This window comes from Oryx dammah, unplaced genomic scaffold (genome assembly GCF_014754425.2).
Source record: "Oryx dammah isolate SB20612 unplaced genomic scaffold, SCBI_Odam_1.1 HiC_scaffold_16, whole genome shotgun sequence".
Classification (NCBI taxonomy): domain Eukaryota; kingdom Metazoa; phylum Chordata; class Mammalia; order Artiodactyla; family Bovidae; genus Oryx; species Oryx dammah.
The window spans coordinates 28,122,968-28,147,617 of record NW_024070200.1 but is presented as its reverse complement, the minus strand read 5'-3'; the positions used below and the strand labels follow the sequence as shown (position 1 = coordinate 28,147,617).

The 24,650-nt window shown below is 36.6% G+C and overlaps 1 protein-coding gene across 3 annotated transcripts in view; it reads left to right on the top strand.

Annotated features, from left to right (window-relative positions):
- SCFD1 (sec1 family domain containing 1) overlaps positions 1-24,650 on the top strand; it is a 119,752-nt gene that overhangs the window by 31,090 nt on the left and 64,012 nt on the right. For all 3 annotated transcript variants that reach the window (XM_040257180.1, XM_040257179.1, XM_040257182.1), the window contains exons 8-11: positions 1,933-1,988; positions 2,942-3,027; positions 5,591-5,690; positions 22,696-22,835. In XM_040257180.1, coding sequence (XP_040113114.1) covers positions 1,933-1,988; positions 2,942-3,027; positions 5,591-5,690; positions 22,696-22,835 — 382 coding nt within the window. The remainder of the gene's footprint in view (positions 1-1,932; positions 1,989-2,941; positions 3,028-5,590; positions 5,691-22,695; positions 22,836-24,650) is intronic.

Sequence of the window (24,650 nt, the reverse complement as noted above, 5' to 3'; positions counted from 1 at the left end):
ATGGTTACCAAGATGGGGGAAAGGGGGTGAGTTGGGAGATTGGGATTGACATATATATATACACACACACACACTATATATAAAATACATAACTAATGAGAACCTACTGTATAGCACAGTGAACTCTACTTAATGACCTGTGGTGACCTAAATGGGAAGGAAATCTAAAAAAAGAGTAGCTATATGTGTTCATATATCTGATTCACTTTGCTGTACAGCAGAAACTAACACAACATTGTAGAGCAACTATACTCCAACCAAAAGAAAAAAAACCAGAATGGATCCTTTTAGAAACCTTCTAATTGCGATTTTAATTTTAATTTTGCAGACACTGAAAACCTTTCAGTTAAAATGATTCTTGCACTAGGTTAATAAAATTTGTCTCCATTTCAGAATTGAGAAAATTGAGAGATAGATACATAACATACAGACAAAAGTTTGACAAGAATTTGCATACAGATTTTGGGGCTCCTCCTTTCTGTGATTTTTACCTTTAATTTCCAGCCCTGAAGTCCAGGCTTTGGTTCCCCAGCTCAGTGAGTTTTCTGTTTTCTGCTTGAGCTCTTTCTCCTGTGTGCCATGTAAACTGGAAAGTACCCTCAGGAGGAAAGCTGGTTAAAAGTCTTGGTTTTTAAGCATTTCTCTAAAGAGTTTTACCCTCCTCCACTTTCTACTTGCTTTGATTGTTCTCAGTACCTTCAAATGAGATTGTTGTTGGGCTTTGTTTTTTAAAGAAAACGCATGCATACCACTTTTAGTCATGAAACAGACATAGTTAATCTTTCTGTTTTTACTGTCACATATTTTCCAGAATTTCACTGATTGCTAGAGTAATTGTGGACATTAAGGTTATTTTCAGTTGATGATGACTGTATTTTCAAAGTGAGGGTAGATTGAAATAGAAGTATGCAGGTCACTGAAGTGGTAGAGCCACATTTGTTATGTAGAGTATTAGAAAGTGGTCTTTCTCAAAGGAAAAATTGGAATTACTGCCAACCTGACATAGAAGATATCAATAATAAATTAAGTGAAAAAAAGTCAATTTAAGGACAGTATATAAAATATCCTATATACATGCCACACACACATACTTATTTTAAAAATATGTAGAATATAACCTGAACGCATTCCTTGCTAATTCTTAATGGAAAGTATTTTGGAATGCTGGAATCAAGAGAATTAACTTTACACATTTCTAATATTGAATTTTCTTAGGACAGACATAAAAATAGCTTACCATCATAAAAAAACAAAGTTTTAAAAAATATACTAATATCTCATGTTTTTACTTTCACAATTGGCTGAGCATTCTTTGTATAGAATCTAAAATGCAAAAAATGTCAGCATATAAATATTACAGGTTTCTTAGTTTGTTTTATGAGATTTTGTAATGTGATTTTTTTTCTCATTTTAGGATTTCAGCCTTCAGTAAAACTTGGAATAATAGAAATTAAGAAGTCTAAAATGAGTTGGTTTGATAATAAATTTAGGCCAACTTTTAGGAGCATTTTATTAATACATTATGCAAAGAGTGTGTTTTCTACTGTCTTTTTAATTATATTTTTTAAAAGACTAATTTGTAATACAAAAAAATAACAACCAAACTGTTAAATTAGATAAACTCTTTTCAGTCAAGTATTAGTGAACCTAGTGGGCAGAGAGTAAACTTTTTTGAAACTGCCTATAGAGTATCAAAGTGCTGATTTAGTTAGTCCATTGAAAAGATAGGGTCACACTGATTGGCCCCTACAATATAAAGGTCATCTTTTTCTGACTCCCTGATGTTGTCTTCATTATGGAAAAGTCCATTTCCTCTCAAAATTATAAATCCTTATATGTTTGTAGCCTTTAACACATCTTTTATATATTATTGTTTGATTAAGTATTTTAATTAAGAGCTGAAATCATTGCTAACATCTATTATTAAAATAGGTGCTGTCCCTATAATCAGATGTTCAAGAGGAACAGCCGCAGAAATGGTAGCAGTGGTGAGTTCATGCAAATACCCATTGGAGATAAATAATATTGTGTCAGTTGTTTTCCTTATATTCCTCAGATGTTTTTGTTAATATTAAGTATGTATACTAGTTATGGGTTCTATATTAAGTGCCAAAGGCAAATGTTGTTTTGTTTTGTTTTTTCAATAACATTGGGATTCCACCAAAAACAGAAAGTAATCATTGTGATCTTATGATGAAGTAAAATTATTTACTCCAATGTGAATTTCCTGTACCAGCCCTGTTTCTTTTTTACTGAAATATATATTTCTCATTTACCTTTGTCTAAGTAGTATTTTATACTTACTTGATTGCCCTAATCATTTAATATATACTTAATGTCATTTACCAAACATTTGTTAGCAATTATAATCATTTTTTAAATGATGAAGTATATTTTGTTCTCTTAATACTTTAATTCAGTGTAAAATGAGCATTCAAAAATTGCTTTAAGGATTAAAAAATTAGAGATTAGAGAGATTGTAGAGGTACTGAAAAGGTAAATGGTATGGAAAGATGGACGAAGATACACAAACGTTTTGGGGTTTTATTAGTCCAGATGAATCATTGACAACTAGAGAGCTGGTTTCTTTCACATATTCCATTTCTCTTCTGGAGCCCCTTGTAGCTACACTGTTTAGACAGCTTCCTTGGTACAGCAGAGTTATGCTTTGGGAGAGAGGATGAGTCGTTACCTAAAGTAAAAATCATCAACCAAAAGTGATTGTTAGTGAAATCTAGTCTGAATCACAGTAGAAATAGCACTGGTCTTTTCAAGTCCAGGTTAGGATGATATTGTATAATAAAGAAGCTAAAAGGTTAGAATTACTGGTTTATAAAAGAATTCTAAATTTCTTAGTTTAAAATTAAGAGTACATTGTGTACTACCCTATATGAAGTTCTCTGAATTATTCTTAGAGTTAATGTAAAATTTCGTTTTTCAGAAACTGGATAAGAAACTTCGGGAAAATCTGAGAGATGCAAGAAACAGTCTTTTTACAGGTGACACACTTGGAGCTGGCCAATTCAGGTATTATGTTAGTTAATATACTCTTGAAAACGAGGGATTTTTGGTTGTTTTCCTTGTCTGATAGAATATCCTTATACTGGAAAGTCAAGATCAGGGTTTTGACTCAAATTGCTCTTAAAAATACAAATGTAATATTTTATTTAATTTACCTTCTTTTATTGGAATTTTCTGTTTTGCATTTTTATCATATTTTATAGGATAAATTTTTCTGTTTAACAGTACCTATGCCTGATACATGTTCAGTAAACATTTACTGAATGAATGAATATATATTTCCCAGTAAGTTAATATTATACGTGTGTAGAAACAAAATCAACCACAATGTAAATATATTAAAGATAAAAGTTTTGCTTTGTTAAAAAAAATACATATTTTTCTGTTTATATGGCTCTGACCAAAGCCACTTTCTTTTAATTAGCATTTAGCCTTTTAGTATTGGAAAAAAGTGAGAAACTTGTAATACCTATGTCAGTTTCTACCTGTCTACTAACTGGTTTCCATTTTTACATTAAAATATCAACAAAATATTTTTGTCTTTGTTACCATGTCTAGCATAAGTAGATAATACCAAAGTTATTGATGGCTCTATTATTATGGAATAGAAATACTCTTTTAAAAACTACCCATTATAGTGCATGTAACTTTTGATTATTAAAAATAATAGACAATATTGGGGTGAAGAAATAAACCCATGCCCTTGGCTAGAAGTTATTTCAAGGGGAATAGACAGTATTTTGGAAAATTGTTACCCCTCATCTTAGGTGAATTAATAAATAAGGCCTGTGAAAACTGCCTTCCAGGAATTACCATTTTATGGTAACCTTGCATAGACTTCAAGTCAATTTGATGGCTCCTGCAGTCTTGTATACTATTCCTATAATTTGGAGTTAACACTAACATTGTGTTTCAATTGTTTGTTCAGCTATTTCACTTCCTGTGTTAAACTGTTCTTCAGTTTCACTGCTCTTTCTAAATATTCTTCTAAATATTTTTATTAAGTAGAGCAGAGATATCAAATTCTCATCTGATTTTTTTTTTCAACAGAAGCAACCACTGTAGCATGCCTTACTGAACAGTTCCTTTTTTATTGTGCTCTGGTATAGGTGTTAGAAACTAAAATAAAGGCACTGTTTTATTTTGATAATTTTTTTTTAGTGTAGTCACAAAATCATAACTGTCTTATTTTTAGTTTGTTATATGCATTTGTAAATTATTTGAATTGGGGTCAGTAGCCTCGTTGGGGAGAAGGGCATGGCAACCCACTCCAGTATTCTGCCCGGAGAGTCCCATGGACAGAGGAACCTGGCAGGGTATAGTCCATGGGGTTGAGAAAGTCGGACATGACTGAAGCAACTCAGCAGGCAGGCAGGCAGGCAGGCAGGCAGGCAGCCTGGTTGGATTATTGTTAACTGTATTTAAATCCAGTTGTAGTTAATGATTCTCACCAAGAATTTGGTAATGTCTAGAGACATGTCAGTTGTCACAACTGGGTAGATGCTACTGGAATCCAGGGGTGCACTGTGGGATGCTGCTGTACATTTGACACTACAGAGGACAACTCCCCATAATAAGGAATTATTCAGCCCCAGATGTCAACAGTGCTGAGTTAAGAAATGCTGCCATAGGCTGTGTTCCCTGCCCTCCACCTAGCTGTGGAATAATAAAGGATAGTAGGTGGTGGTAAGGGTGCTACTCCTGCCTTTTTATCAACAAGTCTTATAGTTAGTCCAGTTGGGAATTCACTGTCTTATACCCAGTAGGGAATAATGAGTTACTGAAATGGTCAGAGGTCTCGTGCAGGAGAAAATATATATGGTAAATATAATCAGGCAGCTATGCTTATTGAAAATTGATGTGTACTCTTGATACTCTTGTACTCTCTAAAGCAAAAACTCTGTGACTTTTGGAGACACATGATAACCAGATGACTTTGTGCCTCAATTTGCTTTAGACGTTTATTTTGCATCTAGATGATAATAATAGAGTTAAATAATATTTGAAATGTATGGTAAGTGAATAATTATATAATTAGTTACTGTTGTTGCATGGTTTTAGTTTCATGTAGTGGGATAGGGTTTTTGTGAGGCTCTTCTCTTGAATCTGCTTTTTTGAATTTGTGTTTACAGTAAAAATGGAATTTGTAATTTATGAAACCGTTGGAGCATTTGTATAAATTTGTAAGATCCTACTGTCTAATTGTTTTTCCTGAAGTTGACAAAGGGCTTTCATTTTGTTTCTCCAAAAACGTAAAATATAAATCTGAGTAGAAGCAACTTATTCTTACTTTGATAACTAAAAATTATTCTGTAGAAGTATTTGTATCGATTTTTTTCCTTTAAGAAAGTTGACTAAGACATAAAATATATCATACACAGGCTCTAGGATAGTCCAAAGCATTACTTATTTGTACTTGAAAACTTTTTAGAAAGAAAAGTATTATGGAATATCAATATTAACATACTTTTTGTTTATATCAAAATGACAGTACACTGAAAGTATTAGAAGAATTTAGATGTATACACTGGTATCAATAGTTACATAATTTTTTTAAATATATTTACAGCTTCCAAAGGCCCTTATTAGTCCTTGTTGACAGAAACATAGATTTGGCAACTCCTTTACACCATACTTGGACATATCAAGCGTTGGTGCATGATGTACTGGTAAGAGACTAAATATACCACTTTCTGCTAACATGTAGTAACATGCAGTGGTCTCCTTAACTTAAAATTCACATCACAACTACAGAAACACAGATGAGAAGGATGCAGCCAAGAAATGGAAACAAAAAAAGGAATGGAATTTGGAATCACTGGATGTAGAGGCTGAAGAATAGTGAAACCTTGAGGTTTAAAGTTCCAAATTTATAGTCTATATTACAAGATAAGTCAGTGGTATTGTTGAAATGATGGGGGAAGAAAGAATGGAGGAAGATGAGTGGCTGGACTTTTTTAAAAATTTTTCATAATGAGTAAGTAAGTAAATTTGTTCTCCCTGGGGAGCAAAGCTGTTTGTCTTTTTTTTTTCCTTTTTCCCTGGGAAACTGTTAAGCCTCATTTTATGATAAAAATAAATAGTATTTTTTATATTACATTGTATGTTTTCTGAAGTAATTCCACATAGGTATTTTCATGCTTGAAACTAAAATTTGTATTTATACATGCATATATTCATCTATTAAATATTATAAACAGCATGTGATATACACAGATAAGTAAAAACAGCCCTAGTCTCAAAGGCAATGTAAAGAAAAGATGTACACAAGTAATTTCTGTATAACACACTATATAAAAGGGCCAGAATAGTCCCCGTTTGTAAGATAGAAAAATTGAGACACAGAAGTTAAAGAATTTGAACCCAAATTATTGACTCTGCCAAGATCAGCACTCTGTAATTTACTAAATCCTAGCCCAGGCTTCTAGGGAGTGTGGTATTAAATAGCGTCATTATTGCAAACATTGCCTGAAAGGTCATATAGAAAGGAAATGAAAGACATGGAAGATATGGTTTCAGTTTCATGGTTTATTTCTTTAAAAGACAGACTCTAGCTGTAAGAGATGTTAAGGTTACTGATGGAAATTGGCAGTTCTGTGCAATTCTGTATCGTAGAGTCCTTTGCCATTCTGGACTCTAGGATAAGTGTTAATGATAGTGGTCCGCTCTGATTCAGTAGAGAGAATAGCAAGAATCAAAGGGATGCTGAATTCAACTGTAAGTAGCAGAACATGGAAACTAATTCTCATGAATCAATAAGAGGCTGAAGAACTACTATTGCAGTACTTACGCTTTGACAGAACATTCTAGACCCTTGTTTTAGCAGTAAAGCAAGTGAAAATATTCCTTTCTTCTTGTAGCATTCTTTCTTGTAGGAGAGACAAGCAATAAATAAACAATATGTAATATTTCATAAGGTGAAAAGTAATCTGCAGAAAAGTAAAGTAGGTAATGGTGAACAGGTTTGCAGTTTTAAAATAGGGAAGACCTCACTGAAAAAGAGACATTTGAGGGATGATCTAAAGAAGAGAAGATACTAACTTTATATAACTGTATGGGATGGTTACTCGCATTCTAGGCAGAAGGATGCCTGATACCTTTAAAACATGGCAAGGCAGCCAAAGTGGCCAGAGCAAGTAAGGCAGGGGAAAGTAGCAGGAGATGAAGCAAAATGGAACACAGGGTGCAGTGTAGCATAAAGGCCACTGTAAGGATATTGATTTTTTTTTTAAAAAATACTGTCTTTCTTGCTTCACTGGGTCTTTGTTGCTGCATGTGGGCTTTCCCCAGTGGCGAGTGGGGAGCCAGCGGTATGCAGGCTTCTCACTGTGGTGGCTTCTCCTGTTGTGGAGCATGAGCTCTAGCGCACACGAGTTTCAGCTGTTGCAGCACATGGACCCAGTAGTTCTGGCACATGGGACCTAGCTGGCCCGTGGCATGTGGGATCTTCCTTGACAACCTATGTCCCCTACACTGGCAGGTGGATTCTTAAGCACTGGAACACCAGGGAAGTCCAGGATATTGATTTGAGGGAAGTGGAGAGCCAGGTGCAGTTTTGAGTAAAGGAGTGACATCTGATACACATTTTAAGAATATCATCCTAGCTACTATTTTCCATACAGTGGAAGAACAGAAGAGACCTTTTGGCCAACCTAATATATTGAAAGGCTCCTTGGGGCTACAGAAAGGGTCAAGAAGATCAGTTCAGTGTTGCAGTTATCTTAAGAGATGGTAGATAGTATAAAGCATCAAGACAAAAAACAATCTGGAGAGGTTGCATATCTCTCCCTTTGAATGGAAAATGGATTAATAAGTATGCATGTCTACCAAAAAAAAGAGAGAGATGGTAGAGATATACAACAGGATGGAAATGGTGATGGTTGTGATAGTCTATTCACTTCAGTTGCTCAGTCGTGTCCAACTCTGCCACCTCATGGACTGCAGCACACCAGGCCTCCCTGTCCATCGCCAACTCCCTGAGTTTACTCAAACTCATGTCCATTGAGTTGGTAATGCCATCCAACCATCTCATCCTCTGTCATCCTTTTCTCCTCCCACCTTTAATCTTTCCCAGCATCAGGGTCTTTTCAAATGAGTCCATTCTTCACACCAGGTGGCCAAATATTGGAGTTTCAACTTCAACATCAGTTCTTCCAATGAATATTCAGAACTCATTTCCTTTAGGATGAACTGGTTGGATCTCCTTGCAGTCCAGGAGACTCTCCAAGAGTCTTCTCCAACACAACAGTTCAAAAGCATCAGTTCTTCAGTGCTCAGCTTTCTTTATAGTCCAACTCTCAAATCTATACATGACCACAGGAAAAACCATAACTTTGACTAGATGGACCTCTGTTGGCAAAGTAATGTCTCTGCTTTTCAATATGCTGTCTAGGTTGGTTATAACTTTTTTTCCAAGGAGTAAGCGTCTTTTAATTTCATGGCTGCAGTCACCATCTGCAGTGATTTTGGAGCTCAAAAAGATAAAGTCTGTTACTGTTTCCACTGTTTCCTCATCTATTTGCTATGAAGTGATGGGACCAGATGCCATGGTCTTTGTTTTCTGAATGTTGAGTTTCAAGCCAACTTTTTCACTCTCCTCTTTCACTTTCATCAAGAGGCTCTTTAGTTCTTTGCTTTCTGCCATAAGGGTGGTGTCATCTGCATATCTGAGGTTATTGATATTTCTCCCGGCAATCTTGATTGCAGCTTGTGCTTCTTCCAGCCCAGCGTTTCTCATGATGTACCCTGCATATAAGTTAAATAAGCAGGGTGACAATATACAGCCTTGACATACTCCTTTTCCTATTTGGAACCAGTCTGTTGTTCCATGTCCAGTTCTAACTGTTGCTTCCTGACCTGCATACAGATTTCTTAGGAGACAGGTCAGGTAGTCTGGTATTCCCATCTCTTCAAGAATTTTCCACAGTTTGTTGTGATCCACACCGTCAAAAACTTTGGCAGAGTCAGTTAAGCAGAAGTAGCTATTTTTCTGGAACTCTCTTGCTTTTTCGATGATCCAGTGAATGTTGGCAACTTGATCTCTGGTTCCTCTGCCTTTTCTAAATCTAGCTTGAACATCTGGAAGTTCTCAGTTCATGTACTTGTTGAAGCCTGGCTTGTAGAATTTTGAGCATTACTTTGCTGGTATGTGAGATGAGTGCATTTGTACGGTAGTTTGAGCATTCTTTGGCATTGCCTTTCTTTGGGATTAGATTGAAAACTGACCTTTTCCAGTCCTGTGGGCACTGCTGAGTTTTCCAAATTTGCTGGCGTATTGAGCGCAGCACTTTCACAGCATCATCTTTCAGGATTTGAAACAGCTCAACTGGAATTCATTCCATCACCTCCACTAGCTTTGTTCATAGTGATGCTTCCTAAGGCCCACTTGACTTCACATTCCAGGATGTCTGGCTTTAGGTTTGTGATCACACCATCATGATTATCTAGGTCATGAAGATCTTTTTGTATAGTTCTTCTGTGTATTCTTGCCACCTCTTCTTAATATCTTCTGCTTCTGTTAGGGCCATACCATTTCCGTCCTTTATTGTGCCCATCTTTGCATGAAATATTCCCTTGGTATCTCTAATTTTCTTGAAGGGATCTCTAGACTTTCCCATTCTATTGTTTTCCTCTATTTCTTTGCATTGATCACTCTTAAATGTAGAGTAATAGAATTGACTGATGAATTGTATGCAAGATGTAAGAGAGAAGAGCCAAAGATGATGCCAAAGTTTTGGTCATTGTGAATGAACACTATTGAGATGGGAAAGATGTGGAAGAAGCAGTTTTGGGGGGAAGATCAGAGGTTGAGTTTTGGACATATTAAATGTGAGATACTTATTAAAATACTGAAGTATAGCTAATATCATTAGGTAGGGAGTTGATATTAGCTATACTTCAGTATAGGAGTCTGAAGTTAAGGAGAAACGTCTAGAGAAATAAATTTAGAAGTAGTTCATATATAAGTGGCATTTAAAACCAGGAGATAAGATGGGATCACCAAGGGAATGAATATAGATAGAGAAGAGCGAAGGGGTCTAAGAACTGATCTCTGAGGCTTTTCAACATCTAGAGATGGGAGTGGTGAATAGGATTTTAATGATTTTATCTATTTATATATTTTGGCTGTGCTAGGTCTTCATTGTTGCATCTTTTCTTTAGTTTTAACAAGTAGGGGCTACTCTCTGGTTGTGGTGCATGGGCCTCTTGTTGCTGGGCCTGGGCTCTGAGGCATGTGGGCATCAGGAGTTGTGGCTCAAGGACTCCAGTAGTTGCTGTTCCTGCCTCCGGAGCAGAGGCTCAACAGTTGTGGTGCTCCAGCATAGTTGTTCCATGGCTTGTGTGATCTTCTCAGACCCGAGACTGAACTTGTATTTCCTGCATTAGCAGGAGTATTCTTTACCAAGGAGTCATCAGGAAAGCCCCCCCCCAGAAAGATTTTTAAATGAGAAGTAGTACAGCATGTTTGGAGAATGCAATGGCACCCCACTCCAGTACTCTTGCCTAGAAAATCCCATGGACAGAGGAGCCTGGTAGGCTGCAGTCCATGGGGTCGCCAAGAGTGGGACACAACTGAGTGACTTCACTTTCACTTTTCACTTTCATTCATTGGAGAAGGAAATGGCAACCCACTCCGTTGTGCTGCCTGGAGAATCCCAGGGACGGGGGAGCCTGGTGGGCTGCTGTCTATGGGGTCGCACAGAGTCGGACACGACTGAAGTGACTTAGCAGCAGCAGCAGCACAGCATGTTTATGTATTCCCCATTGGTGATTGATAGAAAAGCTGATTGTAGAGATAAGAGTGTCCTATAGGTCTGAAGGAGGCCATTAGTGACCAGAACAACTACAGACCAGAGTTGCCTAGTGTTGACATTTATTGACATTTGGGGCCTGATACTTCTTTGTTGTAGGGGGCTTCGTATGCTTTGTAGGACGTTTAGCAGCATCCCTGACCTCTACCCTCTAGATACCAATAGCAGCCCTTAGTTCTGACAACCATTGTCACATATACCCAGAGGCCAAAGAAGGGCAGAATTGTTTCTTAAGAACTACTGTTACAGGCTGATGATGGGGGCTTCAGAGCTGGAGTTGTTTTAGGGAAGAGGACAAGTGAAGAGTCTGGGAGTAACAAGGAAGACACCCAGCCTGATCCTAAGTCCAGTAGTATGAGACGTGTGACAAGTAAAAAAGAAGGTGATTGCTATCTGAGAAGGCTACAGGGGATTGCCAGTTGTAGTTCAACTAGAGCAAGAAAGTACAATGGACGTTAAGAATATATGTTCAGAATAGGAGACTTTGCTGATGTCTGGGTACAAGTCCTAGAGGGTAGACAGAATGGTTTCAGGAATCCAGTAAGAATGAGAGATGGGATCTGGAAGGGGATAATATAAAGACCCAAATGGATTGATGGACATGATGAGGTAATTTCGATAGTCTCAAATTAGCTTTAATTGGTGGGACCCTGACTGTTTGGTGGGAGCAAGGGTCTTAGAGCATATAGTTCAGAGGTCACATATTCACTCCTGCCACTGGTGTGGGGAGGCTATATAGAGTATTGAGATACTGGGATCCTTTCTAATACCTGAACTTGAAGCGTTCCTGGAGGAAATGAAAGTATGTGCTGCTCTGAGTGAAGGAAATAAAATGTATGTAGAGGTAATTGCAGTATAAAGGAAGAAGCTGAGTCTCCACTGTCAGTAGAAAACTTGAGAAACACAAGTTACAGCAGACATTCCCCCAAACTAGGCAAGGTGTATACTGGTTGTGAGATTTTTTTGCTGTTCTAGAGTGAAATGCGAATAATAAGGAATATGAAATGAGTTTTTCTGACTGAGCTTTATACTAGTTTTCTTTAATGCTTTACATTGTATTACCCTTGTAATCCTTATGAGGTAGAATATACTGTTAATAATTTTTATTTTCTACTCTTTGAGGTTAAAATATACTTTAAAAATATAAGATGGTAGAAGTATACGATAGGGCCTTGGGGGTTTGTTCTGATCTTCACAGAATAAAAAGTTGGAAACCATGTATTTCCAATCAATTCAGTTCAACAAATACTATGTGCCTCCTCTGTACCAGACACTGTGCTGGTCACTGGGATTTAAGGAAAACCAAGCGGGCATGATCCCTGCCTATGTGGAGGTTAGAATAGATGGGTTGTAAATAACCTTCATGCAGCCCATTCCAATAAAATATATTCCTGCAGATATTTGAGTTATTGGTCTTTTTATTTTGTGTTATAAATAATAGAGAAGTACACATCCCTAGTTAACTTTCTTTCTGAGGCTAGGTTCTCAGATTCCGTATTACCCTTTAAGGCATCTTTTCTCATAACACAAATGGTCTTACGAAAATATTCTTTGAAAAAAATCATTTATAATAACCTATACAACTTACATTGACTTAATCCTGTTCGTTAATTTTAATACAGTTTGTAGATGTGAAAAAACTATAACTGAGATAGCACAGCCAGTTGTAACCAAGGCTTTTGTTATTGTTGATGATTGTTAAAAACCACAGCTTATGAAGTTTCCGCCAAGCTTTAACTCCTTAATAGTTATACCCTCTACCTCCACAAGATGGAGCAAGAGTTCTAGATGAGAATTTCAGGTTTACCTTGAAATTGGAAATTGCTTTTTATATTAAATATTTTTGCCTGAAAATCCAGAACATTGGTAATATTTATGTATTGGACCCTGGAAACTACTGTGAAAATTCACATAGCTTCTCTGTGTGTCAGAGGAAAATTGTTGTCATTTAATATGGGAAAGACACTCTTCTGATGAAAAACTTGGCAGTGCGCCTTTCCTTTATCAGGATATAAAAAACAAAATAAGTAATTAGCAAGTCGTGATTCCTTTTTATTATGTCTTGGTTGCAGTGACAGTGGTTTTCATTGTTGAACTGCAGTGAGTATTTTAGGCAAATGTAATGGGCATCATTTCACCACAGTGTCTTGTCTTTAGTTGGTCTTCGTTTTTTTTGAAATCTTGGGTGCCCTTTTTTTGAACCTTTGGCCCTCCACTACTGACTCATTAGATCAGAATTTATACTGATATACATAAGGACTTTAATAAAGTTCATTTTGTTCGTACCACTCAAGAAAAGGAAGTCATTTCCAAGTTCAGTCAGTTCAGTTACTCAGTCGTGTCCGACTTTGCGACCCCATGAATCGCAGCACGCCAGGCCTCCCTGTCCATCACCATCTCCCGGAGTTCACTCAGACTCGCGTCCATTGAGTCAGTGATGCCATCCAGCCATCTCATCCTCTGTCGTCCCCTTCTCCTCCTGCCCCCAATCCCTCACAGCATCAGAGTCTTTTCCAATGAGTCAACTCTTCACATGAGGTGTCCAAAGTACTGGAGTTTCAGCTTTAGCATCATTCCTTCCAAAGAAATCCCAGGGTTGATCTCCTTCAGAATGGACTGGTTGGATCTCCTTGCAGTCCAAGGGACTCTCAAGAGTCTTCTCCAACACCACAGTACAAAATTATCAATTCTTCGGCGCCCAGCTTTCTTCACAGTCCAACTCTCACATCCATACATGACCACAGGAAAAACCATAGCCTTGACTAGACGGACCTTAGTCGGCAAAGTAATGTCTCTGCTTTTGAATATGCTATCTAGGTTGGTCATAACTTTTCTTCCAAGGAGTAAGCGTCTTTTAATTTCATGGCTGCAGTCACCATCTGCAGAGATTTTGGAGCCCCCCAAAATAAAGTCTGACACTGTTTCCACTGTTTCCCCATCTATTTCCCATGAAGTGATGGGACTGGATGCCATGATCTTCGTTTTCTGAATGTTGAGCTTTAAGCCAACTTTTTCACTCTCTACTTTCACTTTCATCAAGAGGCTTTTTAGTTCCTCTTCACTTTCTTCCATAAGGGTGGTGTCATCTGCATATCTGAGATTATTGATATTTCTCCCGGCAATCTTGACTCCAGCTTGTGTTTCTTCCAGTCCAGCATTTCTCATGATGTACTCTTCATAGAGGTTAAATAAGCAGGGTGACAATATACAGCCTTGACATACTCCTTTTCCTATTTGGAACCAGTCTGTTATTCCATGTCCAGTTCTAACTGTTGCTTCCTGACCTGCATACAGATTTCTCAAGAGGCAGGTCAGGTGGTCTGGTATTCCCATCTCTTTCAGAATTTTCCACAGTTTCTTGTGACCCACATAGTCAAAGGCTTTGGCATAGTCATTAAAGCAGAAATAGATGTTTTTCTGGAACTCTCTTGCTTTTTCCATGATTCAGCGGATGTTGGCAATTTGATCTCTGGTTCCTCTGCCTTTTCACTATTCCTGCCTTGAGAACCCCATGAACAGTGTGAAAAGGCAAAATGATAGGATACTGAAAGAGGAACTCCCCAGGTCAGTAGGTGCCCAACACGCTACTGGAGATCAGTGGAGAAATAACTCCAGAAAGAATGAAGGGATGGAGCCAAAGCAAAAACAATACCCAGCTGTGGATGTGACTGGTAATAGAAGCAAGGTCCGATGCAATAAAGAACAATATTACATAGGAACCTGGAATGTCAGGTCCATGAATCAAGGGAAATTGGAAGTGGTCAAACAAGATGGCAAGAGTGAACGTCGACATTTCCAAGTTAATATATAATAAAAGGGTATTAGAAAAACATTTTACGATCACTCATTTTCTTTTTTTAATATAAATTTATTTATTTCAATTGGAGGCTAATTACAGTATTTTAGTGGTTTTGCCATACATTGACATGAATCTGCCACAGATGTACATGTGTTCCCCATCCTGAACCGCCCCCCACCCCATCCCATCCCTCTGAGTCATCCCAGTGCATCAGGCCTGAACACTCTGTATCATGCATTGAACCTGGACTGGTGATTTGTTTCACATATGATAATATACATGTTTCAATGCCATTCTCCCAAATCATCCCCCCCTCACCTCTCCCACAGAGTCCAAAAGACTCTTCTATACATCTGTGTCTCTTTTGCTGTCTCACATACAGGGTTATTGTTACCATCTTTCTAAATTCTATATATATGCATTAGTCTACTGTATTGTTGTTTTTCTTTCTGGCTTACTTCACTCTGTATAATAGGCTCCAGTTTCATCCACCTCACTAGAACTGATTCAAATGTATTCTTTTTAATGGCTGAGTAATATTCCATTGTGTATATGTACCACAGCTTTCTTACCCATTTGTCTGCTGAGGGACATCTAGGTTGCTTCCACATCCTGGCTATTATAAACAGTGCTGCAGTGAACATTGGGGTACACGTGTCTCTTTCAGTTCTGGTTTCCTCAGTGTGTATTCCCAGTAGTGGGATTGCTGGATCATATGGCAGTTCTATTTCCAGTTTTTTAAGGAATCTCCACACTGTTCTCCTTAGTGGCTGTACTCGTTTGCATTCCCACCAACAGTGTAAGAGCGCTCCCTTTTCTCCACACCCTCTCCAGCATTTATTGCTTGTAGACTTTTGGATAGCAGCCGTTCTGACTGGTGTGAAATGGTACCTCATTGTGGTCTTGATTTGCATTTCTCTGATAATGAGTGATGTTGAACATCTTTTTATGTGTGTGTTAGCCATCTGTATGTCTTCTTTGGAGAAATGTCTGTTGCGTTCTTTGGCCCATTTTTTACTGGGTCGTTTATTTTTCTGGAATTGAGCTGCAGGAGTTGCTTGTATGTTTTTGAGATTAATTCTTTGTCAGTTGCTTCTTTTGCTATGATTTTCTCCCATTCTGAAGGCTGTCTTTTCACCTTGCTTATAGTTTCCTTTATTGTGCAAAAGCTTTTAAGTTTAATTAGGTCCCATTTGTTTATTTTTGCTTTTATTTCCAATACTCTGGGAGGTGGATCATAGAGGATCCTGCTGTGATTTATGTCGGAGAGTGTTTTGTCTGTTTTCTTCTAGGAGTTTTATAGTTTCTGGTCTTATGTTTAGATCTTTAATCCATTTTGAGTTTATTTTTGTGTATGGTGTTAGAAAGTGATCTAGTTTCATTCTTTTACAAGTGGTTGACCAGTTTTCCCAGCACCACTTGTTAAAGAGATTGTCTTTTCTACACTGTATATTCTTGCCTCCTTTGTCAAAGATAAGGTGTCCATAGGTGCATGGGTTTATCTCTGGGCTTTTATTTTGTTCCATTGATCTATATTTCTGTCTTTGTGCCAGTACCATACTGTCTTGATGACTGTGGCTTTGTAGTAGAGCCTGAAGTCAGGGAGACTGATTCCTCCAGTTCCATTCTTCTTTCTCAAGATTGCTTTGGCTATTCAAGGTTTTTTGTATTTCCATACAGATTGTGAAATTATTTGTTCTAGTTCTCTGAGAAATACCATTGGTAGCTTGATAGGGATTGCATTGAATCTATAGATTGCTTTGGGTAGTATACTCATTTTCACTACATTGATTCTTCTAATCCATGTACATGGTATATTTCTCCATCTATTTGTGTCCTCTTTGATTTCTTTCACCAGTGTTTTATAGTTTTCTATATATAGGTCTTTTGTTTCTTTAGGTAGATATATTCCTAAGTATTTTATTCTTTTTGTTGCAATGGTGAACGAAATTGTTTCCTTAATTTCTCTTTCTGTTTTCTCATTGTTAGTGTATAGGAATGCAAGGGATTTCTGAGTGTTGATTTTATATCCTTCAACTTTACTATGTTCATTGATTAGCTCTAGTAATTTTCTGGTGGAGTCTTTAGGGTTTTCTATGTAGAGGATCATGTCATCTGCAAATAGTGAGAGTTTTACTTCTTCTTTTCCAATCTGGATTCCTTTTATTTCTTTTTCTGCTCTGATTGCTGTGGCCAAAACTTCCAAAACTGTGTTGAGTAGTAGTGGTGAGAGTGGGCACCCTTGTCTTGTTCCCAACTTTAGGGGAAATGCTTTCAGTTGTTCACCATTGAAGATAATGTTTGCTGTGGGTTTGTCATATATAACTTTTATTATGTTGAGGTATGTTCCTTCTATTCCTGCTTTCTGGAGGGTTTTTATCATAAATGGTTGTTGAATTTTGTCAAAGGCTTTCTCTGCATCTATTGAGATAATCATATGGTTTTTATCTTTCAGTTTGTTAATGTGGTGTATTATGTTGATTGATTTGCAAATATTGAAGAATCCTTGCATCCCTGGGATAAAGCCCACTTGGTCATGATGTATGATCTTTTAATATGTTGGTGGATTCTGTTTGCTAGAATCCTGTTAAGGGTTTTTGCATCTATGTTCATCAGTGATATTGGCCTGTAGTTTTCTTTTTTTGTGGCATCTTTGTCTGGTTTTGGTATTAGGGTGATGGTGGCCTCATAGAATGACTTTGGAAGTTTACCTTCCTCTGCAATTTTCTGGAAGAGTTTGAGTAGGATAGATGTTAGCTCTTCTCTAAATTTTTGGTAGAATTCAGCTGTGAAGCCGTCTGGTCCTGAGCTTTTGTTTGCTGGAAGATTCCTGATTACAGTTTTGGTTTCTGTGCTTGTGATGGGTCTGTTAAGATTTTCTACTTCTCCCTGGTTCAGTTTTGGAAACTTGTACTTTTCTGAGAATTTGTCCATTTCTTTCCAAGTTGTCCATTTTATTGACATATAGTCGCTAATAGTAGTCTCTTATGATCCTTCGTATTTCTGTGTTGTCTGTTGTGATTTCTCCATTTTCATTTCTAATTTTGTTGATTTGATTCTTCTCCCTCTTTTTTCTTGATGAGTCTGGCTAATGGTTTGTCAATTTCATTTATCTTCTCAAAGAACCAGCTTTTGGCTTTGTTGATTTTTGCTATGGTCTCTTTTGTTTCTTTTGCATTTATTTCTGCCCTAATTTTTAAGATTTCTTTCCTTCTACTAACCCTGGAGTTGTTCATTTCTTCCTTTTCTAGTTGCTTTAGGTGTAGAGTTAGGTTATTTATTTGACTTTTTTCTTGTTTCTTGAGGTAAGCCTGAATTGCTATGAACCTTCCCCTTTGTACTGCTTTTACAGTGTCACATAGGTTTTGAGTTGTTGTGTTTTCATTTTCATTCGTTTCTATGCATGTTTTGATTTCTTTTTTGATTTCTTCTGTGATTTGTTGGTTATTCAGCAGCGTGTTGTCAGCCTCCATTTGGAATTTTTAATAGTTTTTCCCTTGTAATTGACATCTAATCTTACTGCATTGTGGTCAGAAAAGATGCTTGGAATAGTTTCAATTTTTTTGAATTTACCAAGGCTAGATTTATGGCCCAAGATGTGATCTATCCTGGAGAAGGTTCCATGTACACTTGAGGAAAAGGTGAAATTCATTGTTTTGGGGTGAAATGTCCTATAGATATCCATTAGGTCTAACTGGTCTATTGTATCATTTAAAGTTTGTGTTTCCTTGTTAATTTTCTGTTTAGTTGATCCATCCATAGGTGTGAGTAGGATATTAAAGTTTCCCACTATTATTGTGTTATTGATAATTTCCCCTTTCATACTTGTTAGCATTTGTCTTACATATTGCGGTGCTCCTATGTTGGGTGCATATATGTTTATAATTGTTATATCTTCTCGGATTGATCCTTTGATCATTATGTAGTGTCCTTCTTTGTCTCTTTTCACAGGCTTTATTTTAAAGTCTATTTTATCTGATATGAGTATTGCTACTCCTGCTCTCTTTTGGTCTCTATTTGCATGGAATATCTTTTTCCAGCCCTTCACTTTCAGTTTGTATGTGTCCCTTGTTTTGAGGTGGGTCTCTTATAGACAACTTATATAGGGGTCTTGTTTTTGTATTCATTCAGTCAGTCATTGTTTTTTGGTTGGGGCATCCAACCCATTTACATTTAAGGTAATTATTTATAAGTATGATCCCGTTGCCGTTTACTTTGTTGTTTTGGGTTCGAGTTTATACACTCTTTCTGTGTCTAGAGATGATCCTTTAGCATTTGTTGGAGAGCTGGTTTGGTGGTGCTGAATTCTCTCAGCTTTTGCTTGTCTGTAAAGCTTTTGATTTCTCCTTCATATTTGAATGAGATCCTTGCTGGGTACAGTAATCTGGTCTGTAGCTTTTTCTCTTTCATTACTTTAAGTATGTCCTCCCATTCCCTTCTGGCCTGAAGAGTTTCTATTGAAAGATCAGCTGTTATCCTTATGGGAATCCCCTTGTATATTATTTGTTGTTTTTCCCATGCTGCTTTTAATATTTGTTCTTTGTGTTTGATCTTTGCTAATTTGATTAATATGTGTCTTGGGGTGTTTTGCCTTGGATTTATCCTGTTTAGGACTCTCTGGGTTTCTTGGACTTGGGTGACAATTTCCTTCCCCATTTTAGGGAAGTTTTCAACTATTATCTCCTCAAGTATTTTCCCATGGTCTTTCTTTTTGTCTTCTTCTGGGATTCCTATGATTCGAATGTTGGGGTGTTTAACATTGTCCCAGAGGTCTCTGAGATTGCCCTCATTTCTTTTAATTCTTTTTCTTTTTTCCTCTCTGCTTCATTTATTTCCACCCTTCTATCTTACACCTCACTTATCGTATCTTCTGCCTCCATTATTCTACTGTTGGTTCCCTCCAGAGTGTTTTCAATCTCATTTATTACATTATTCATTATATATTGACTCTTTTTTATTTCTTCTAGGTCCCTGTTAAACCTTTCTTGCATCTTCCAAATCCTTGTCTCCAGGCTATTTATCTATAACTCCATTTTGTTTTCAAGATTTTGGATCGTTTTCACTATCATTATTTGGAATTCTTTATCAGGTAGATTCCCTATCTCTTCCTCTTTTGTTTGGTTTGGTGGGCATTTATCCTGTTCCTTTACCTGCTGAGTATTTCTCGGTCTTTTCACCTTGTTTAGATTGCTGTGTTTGAGGTGGCCTTTCTGTGCTGTGGCAGTTTGTGTTTCCTCTTTATTGTGGAGGTTCCTTGCTGTGGGTGGAGTTGGATGGGTGGCTTGTCAAGATTTCCTGGTTAGGGAAGCTTGTGTCAGTGTTCTGTTGGGTGGAGCTGGATTTCTTCTCTCTGGGGTGCAGTGAAGTGTCCAGTAGTGAGTTTTGAGATGTCTGTGGGTTTGGTGTGACTTTGGGCAGCCTGTATATTGAAGCTCAGGGCTATGTTCCTGTGTTGCTGGAGAATTTTCGTGGTATGTCTTGCTCTGGAACTTGTTCGCCCTTGGGTCGTGCTTGGTTTCAGTATAGGTATGGAGGCTTTTGATGAGCTCCTTTCGATTAACGTTCCCTGGTGTCAGGAGTTCTCTGGTGTTCACAGGTTTTGGACTTAAGCCTCCTGCCTTTGGTTTTCAGTATTATTCTTACAGTAGCCTCAAGACTTCTCCGTCTCCTTTCGAAGACAATGGGCTGCCTTTCTGGGTGCCTGATGTCCTCTGCCAGCATTCAGAAGTTGTTTTGTGGAATTTGCTCAGCGTTCAAATGTTCTTTCGATGAATTTGTGGGGAAGAAAGTGGTCTCCCCGTCCTATTCCTCCGCCATCTTAGGACTGCCCCCCTACTCATTTTCTTAAGCTTCATGACATTTCTGCATTTGGCTGATTGTATCTTTGTGGGGTAAAATTTGACTTTATTTCTCTTTTCTCCAGTATTTCCTATAAACTGATAGATCTAGACACTTAATTCCTCGCCAAAATAAAAGTTCCTTTTACTTTGCTTGGCTTTTCTTCTTATGTGGATATAATTCTCAGCTCTTCATAAATAGGTGTTACATATATTACCCAAATGTAATGTTTTAATATTGGCTCTGTCTGTTTCTCTTGGACTGCTTTAGCTTGTGTAAGAAAAAGAAGACTACTGAATACTTACCTGTGTTTTTAGCACTTCCCAGTGGAATTTCTTTTTTTGCTTTTTTTTCCCCAATGAGATTTCTTTCTGTCTGCTGGTTTTGCATACCATTGTCCAGTCTTCTAAGTCAGGAAAATATGAATATCAGTAGAAATAGATTAGACTCTGCCATGTTAAAACTAATTCTGTTGTCTTTTATTTGTGTATAAATGTTCAGTTTCTTTAACATGATTGAGTACAGCACAGAATATTCTGATTTCCCAATTTTTAAGGCTAAAATTACTTTTCCTTATTTGCCTGGCTATTATTGCAAACAGTGGGAATGTTCTGCCACTATTATTTCTCAAAACTCTTAACTTCTTTTATTCTTTTAGCATTTTGTGTTTTAAGTATTCCATCAATACTTTAATGTAATAATATGCTCTCCTATTTTTAGAGCACTAATTTTGCTAACAGACTACTTTGATTTTGAATGTACCGTGTCATCCCCATGGAAATAGTACTTCACTATAAATTCTAGTTCATAAAGCTTAGCTCTTCAGAAATGTTTCTCTTCTTCATTATCTTTGTTTTGTTACATAACTTTTAAAAACAAAGGATCTTCTCAGATGTGGCTGTTAACATCTATTTATTGTGCTTTTTCCTATATGGATGATTTGTTGTGCAAAGGTGAGGTTAATATATGGATTGAGAAAAGGAATTAAATAGGGTTATGTTTATCCTATGATAATTTAAAGAGTCTATAGGAAAGGCATAATACTAACAATATAGTATACTCTTCTTTGTCAACAGACTTATTACTTACTCTACCAGCAGTTAGACGTCTACATATTTCACACACTGGTTTTTTATGTAATGGGGAAAATGGCTAGGAAGTAAGCTACTATAACAAATTTATTCATGAAAGTTATAAGGTATGGTCTAAGGATATAAACACAGTATTAATGATCTTTTTCTATCAATAGGAAATTAAATTGTATTGACTACAGTCAATTTGCTAAGACCTAGAAGCTTAATCATTGAGCACATATCTTAGAATTAAGATGATTTTATCACAGCCATGGTAGATAATTTCTCCATATGAATTCTTTTGCTTATCATTCATTTACTCACTTATTGATGTCCATGTTTTCCCTAGTTCACTGTTCCTCAGAATAGAGTTGAACCATAAAACATTGCTGTTACATGAAGGAACTAAACAGATAACTTCATTAATTTTGTATGTTTGTTTTTTGAGAAGGGGGCAGGGAATCAAACCTCAAGTAAGTAAAATTATGTCTACACAGGAAAGCTTAGCAACCACTAGTCTGACTGGCTCTTAGAATTTATGTGAAAGGGAATGCTATTATTGGAACTTCTGTTATAATTTTTTTTTAATGCAGTTCATCAAGTAACAGATCAGGCTATTAATATCCTGTAAGAGTTTAAAAATTATATTTAAGATTATGTTTGTTGTTGGAAACAATTAAGCATCAAGAGACCGGATCAAATAAATAGAGTCAAATATTCAACTACTATGTAGACATGATAAAAATAAGATAGATGTATATATTCAGAGAAGAGCTCTAAATACAGTATTAATTGAGAAAAGTGAAATACTAAGTATATATAATATAATCTCATTCTTTACAACTTAAGGGATATTTGTTTACTGACATTTGCAAAAATATTTTACTAGTAGGATACACAAGAACCTTAACATGGTTTTATGTATTTTTTGAATTGTAATCATATACATCTACTGCTTAATTAAAATACATAAACAATTAAAAGTACCTTTATGTAGTAAAACATTGGAAGAAGGTCTTTTAAATTTCAGAATCTGTATTTTGTCCTTGGAAATAGTAGATAAGGCAGCAATAATCTGTGTTATTTTTATTGTTGTAGGAAATGTTCTTAAACTTAGAAAACTGTTACTTAAAACAGGATTACTCTTTCCTAGGATTTCCACTTGAACAGAGTTAACTTGGAAGAGTCTTCAGGAATGGAGAATTCTCCAGCTGGTGCTAGACCAAAGAGAAAAAACAAGAAGTCTTATGATTTAACTCCAGTTGATAAATTTTGGCAGAAACATAAAGGAAGGTAAATAAGAATAACATTGATAAGTAAGAAATTCAATCCCTAAAAAAATGCAAAAATGTCACCTGACTTAATTAATTTGATTAAAAAAAAGTCAAAACCAGTCATAATGGTTCATCTACGCAATGAATAAGAACTGTAAATTAGTCTAAGGAGCTGTGTCTTTATTGCTTACTTTCCTAGTTCTTATGTTGTTTTTGCACTTCCCTTTAAAATATGTCCATTCCATATGATTTTATAGACTTTATACGTAGTCTTTCTAAATTTCATTTCTGTTCCAATTGACCCTCTGTAGCACTATTTCTGCCTTTTATTAAGATTGGTTTTGGTGATCGGGAAACATCAAGGTGTGATCTACCCTTTTTGTTCCATGCTTGCCTTCGGACAAACCCAGTTTTAGCTATCTGTGAAGAAAATACTTAAACCTGAAAACCAGTTTTATTCAAAGTACATTAGGAATAATAGGTGAAAAAATTGTAGCAATTTGCCATTTAATTTATTATAGGCAGGTATTCATATCCCATGTGTTGCTATGATCCTTTAATTGAGGGTAGTTCATGAGCTCAGTAACTGCTGTGTAAATTACCAGTGGTATTATGGCTAGAGGAATCTTTGTAAACAAACAGAAAAATCATTCCTCTGAGAGAAAAAGAATGTTGCTCATCAACAATTATGGAAGTACAATGTTATTTATTATAATTTGGGCTGTTTCAACTGCTACGGTATATATAGTAGCATCTGTCTATCCATCTCTATATATCTGTGTCCTTGATATTGCTTTCTTTTTGGTCTTACTTATGTTTAAAGAGAAGTAGGATGTAGACTTGGTTCAACATGATTGGGCTTTTTTTTATGTTTTATTTCTTTTTATTTATACCTTTCTCTCTCTCTCTCTTTTTTTTTTTTAATTTATTAACACTGGAAATCATACTGCTATAACAAATAGTTTCAGTGTGTCTACAGTGAAAAGTTACTGTCTTTCCCTCTCTCTGACTAATGCAGTTTTGGGTACTGTTGTAATTTTCCTTATTTTATATGGTTTTCTTCTCTTTGAAATCCCATTGTCTACATTTCCTTTTAGAATAGTAAAGTATAAGAATTTACATTATTTATCAAGGATGCAAGATATTTTAAAGTTAACTTTAAAGTTCACATTCCCTCATAGACAAACAAAAGCTTAAACGAAAACAATTTTATTCACATATGGAAATTTTGAATATTTTCCTTAGACCATATGTTTAGGAACAGTCTAAGAGCATGAACTTTGAATAATATGAACTTTAATTTTTTGTTAGGCAGAAATAGCCCCCACTTTGAATATCATGCAATGATAGTAATACAGGCACAGACACTGGGAGACAGCACAGAATTAAAACAAATGACCTAAATCTCTCTCGGCTTCATTTTCCTCATCAGTAAGATGTGGGATGATAATTCTACCTATTGTCCTATTTCAGAAGGTTGTTGTGAAGATTGACATAATATAAAGAAGTAACTTGCCCCAAATGATCCAGCTTTCATTGGTAAAAGCAGAATGAAAACCAGTTCTGGCAGATTCCAAAGTCCCTGGTCTTAACTGTCAATACTATGTGTTTACCTTACAAAACTGTGGTCAGAATTAAATGAGACAATAGAGATGGATTCTTAGCATAGTATTTGGCATATAGCAGTAGTAGTAGTAGTGGTGGTAGTCACTCAGTGCTGTCTGATTACGACCCCTCAGACTGTAGCCCGCCAGGCTCCTCTGTCCATGGGATTCTCCAGGCAAGACGACTGGAGTGGGTAGCCATTCCCTTCTCCAGAGGATCTTCCCGACCC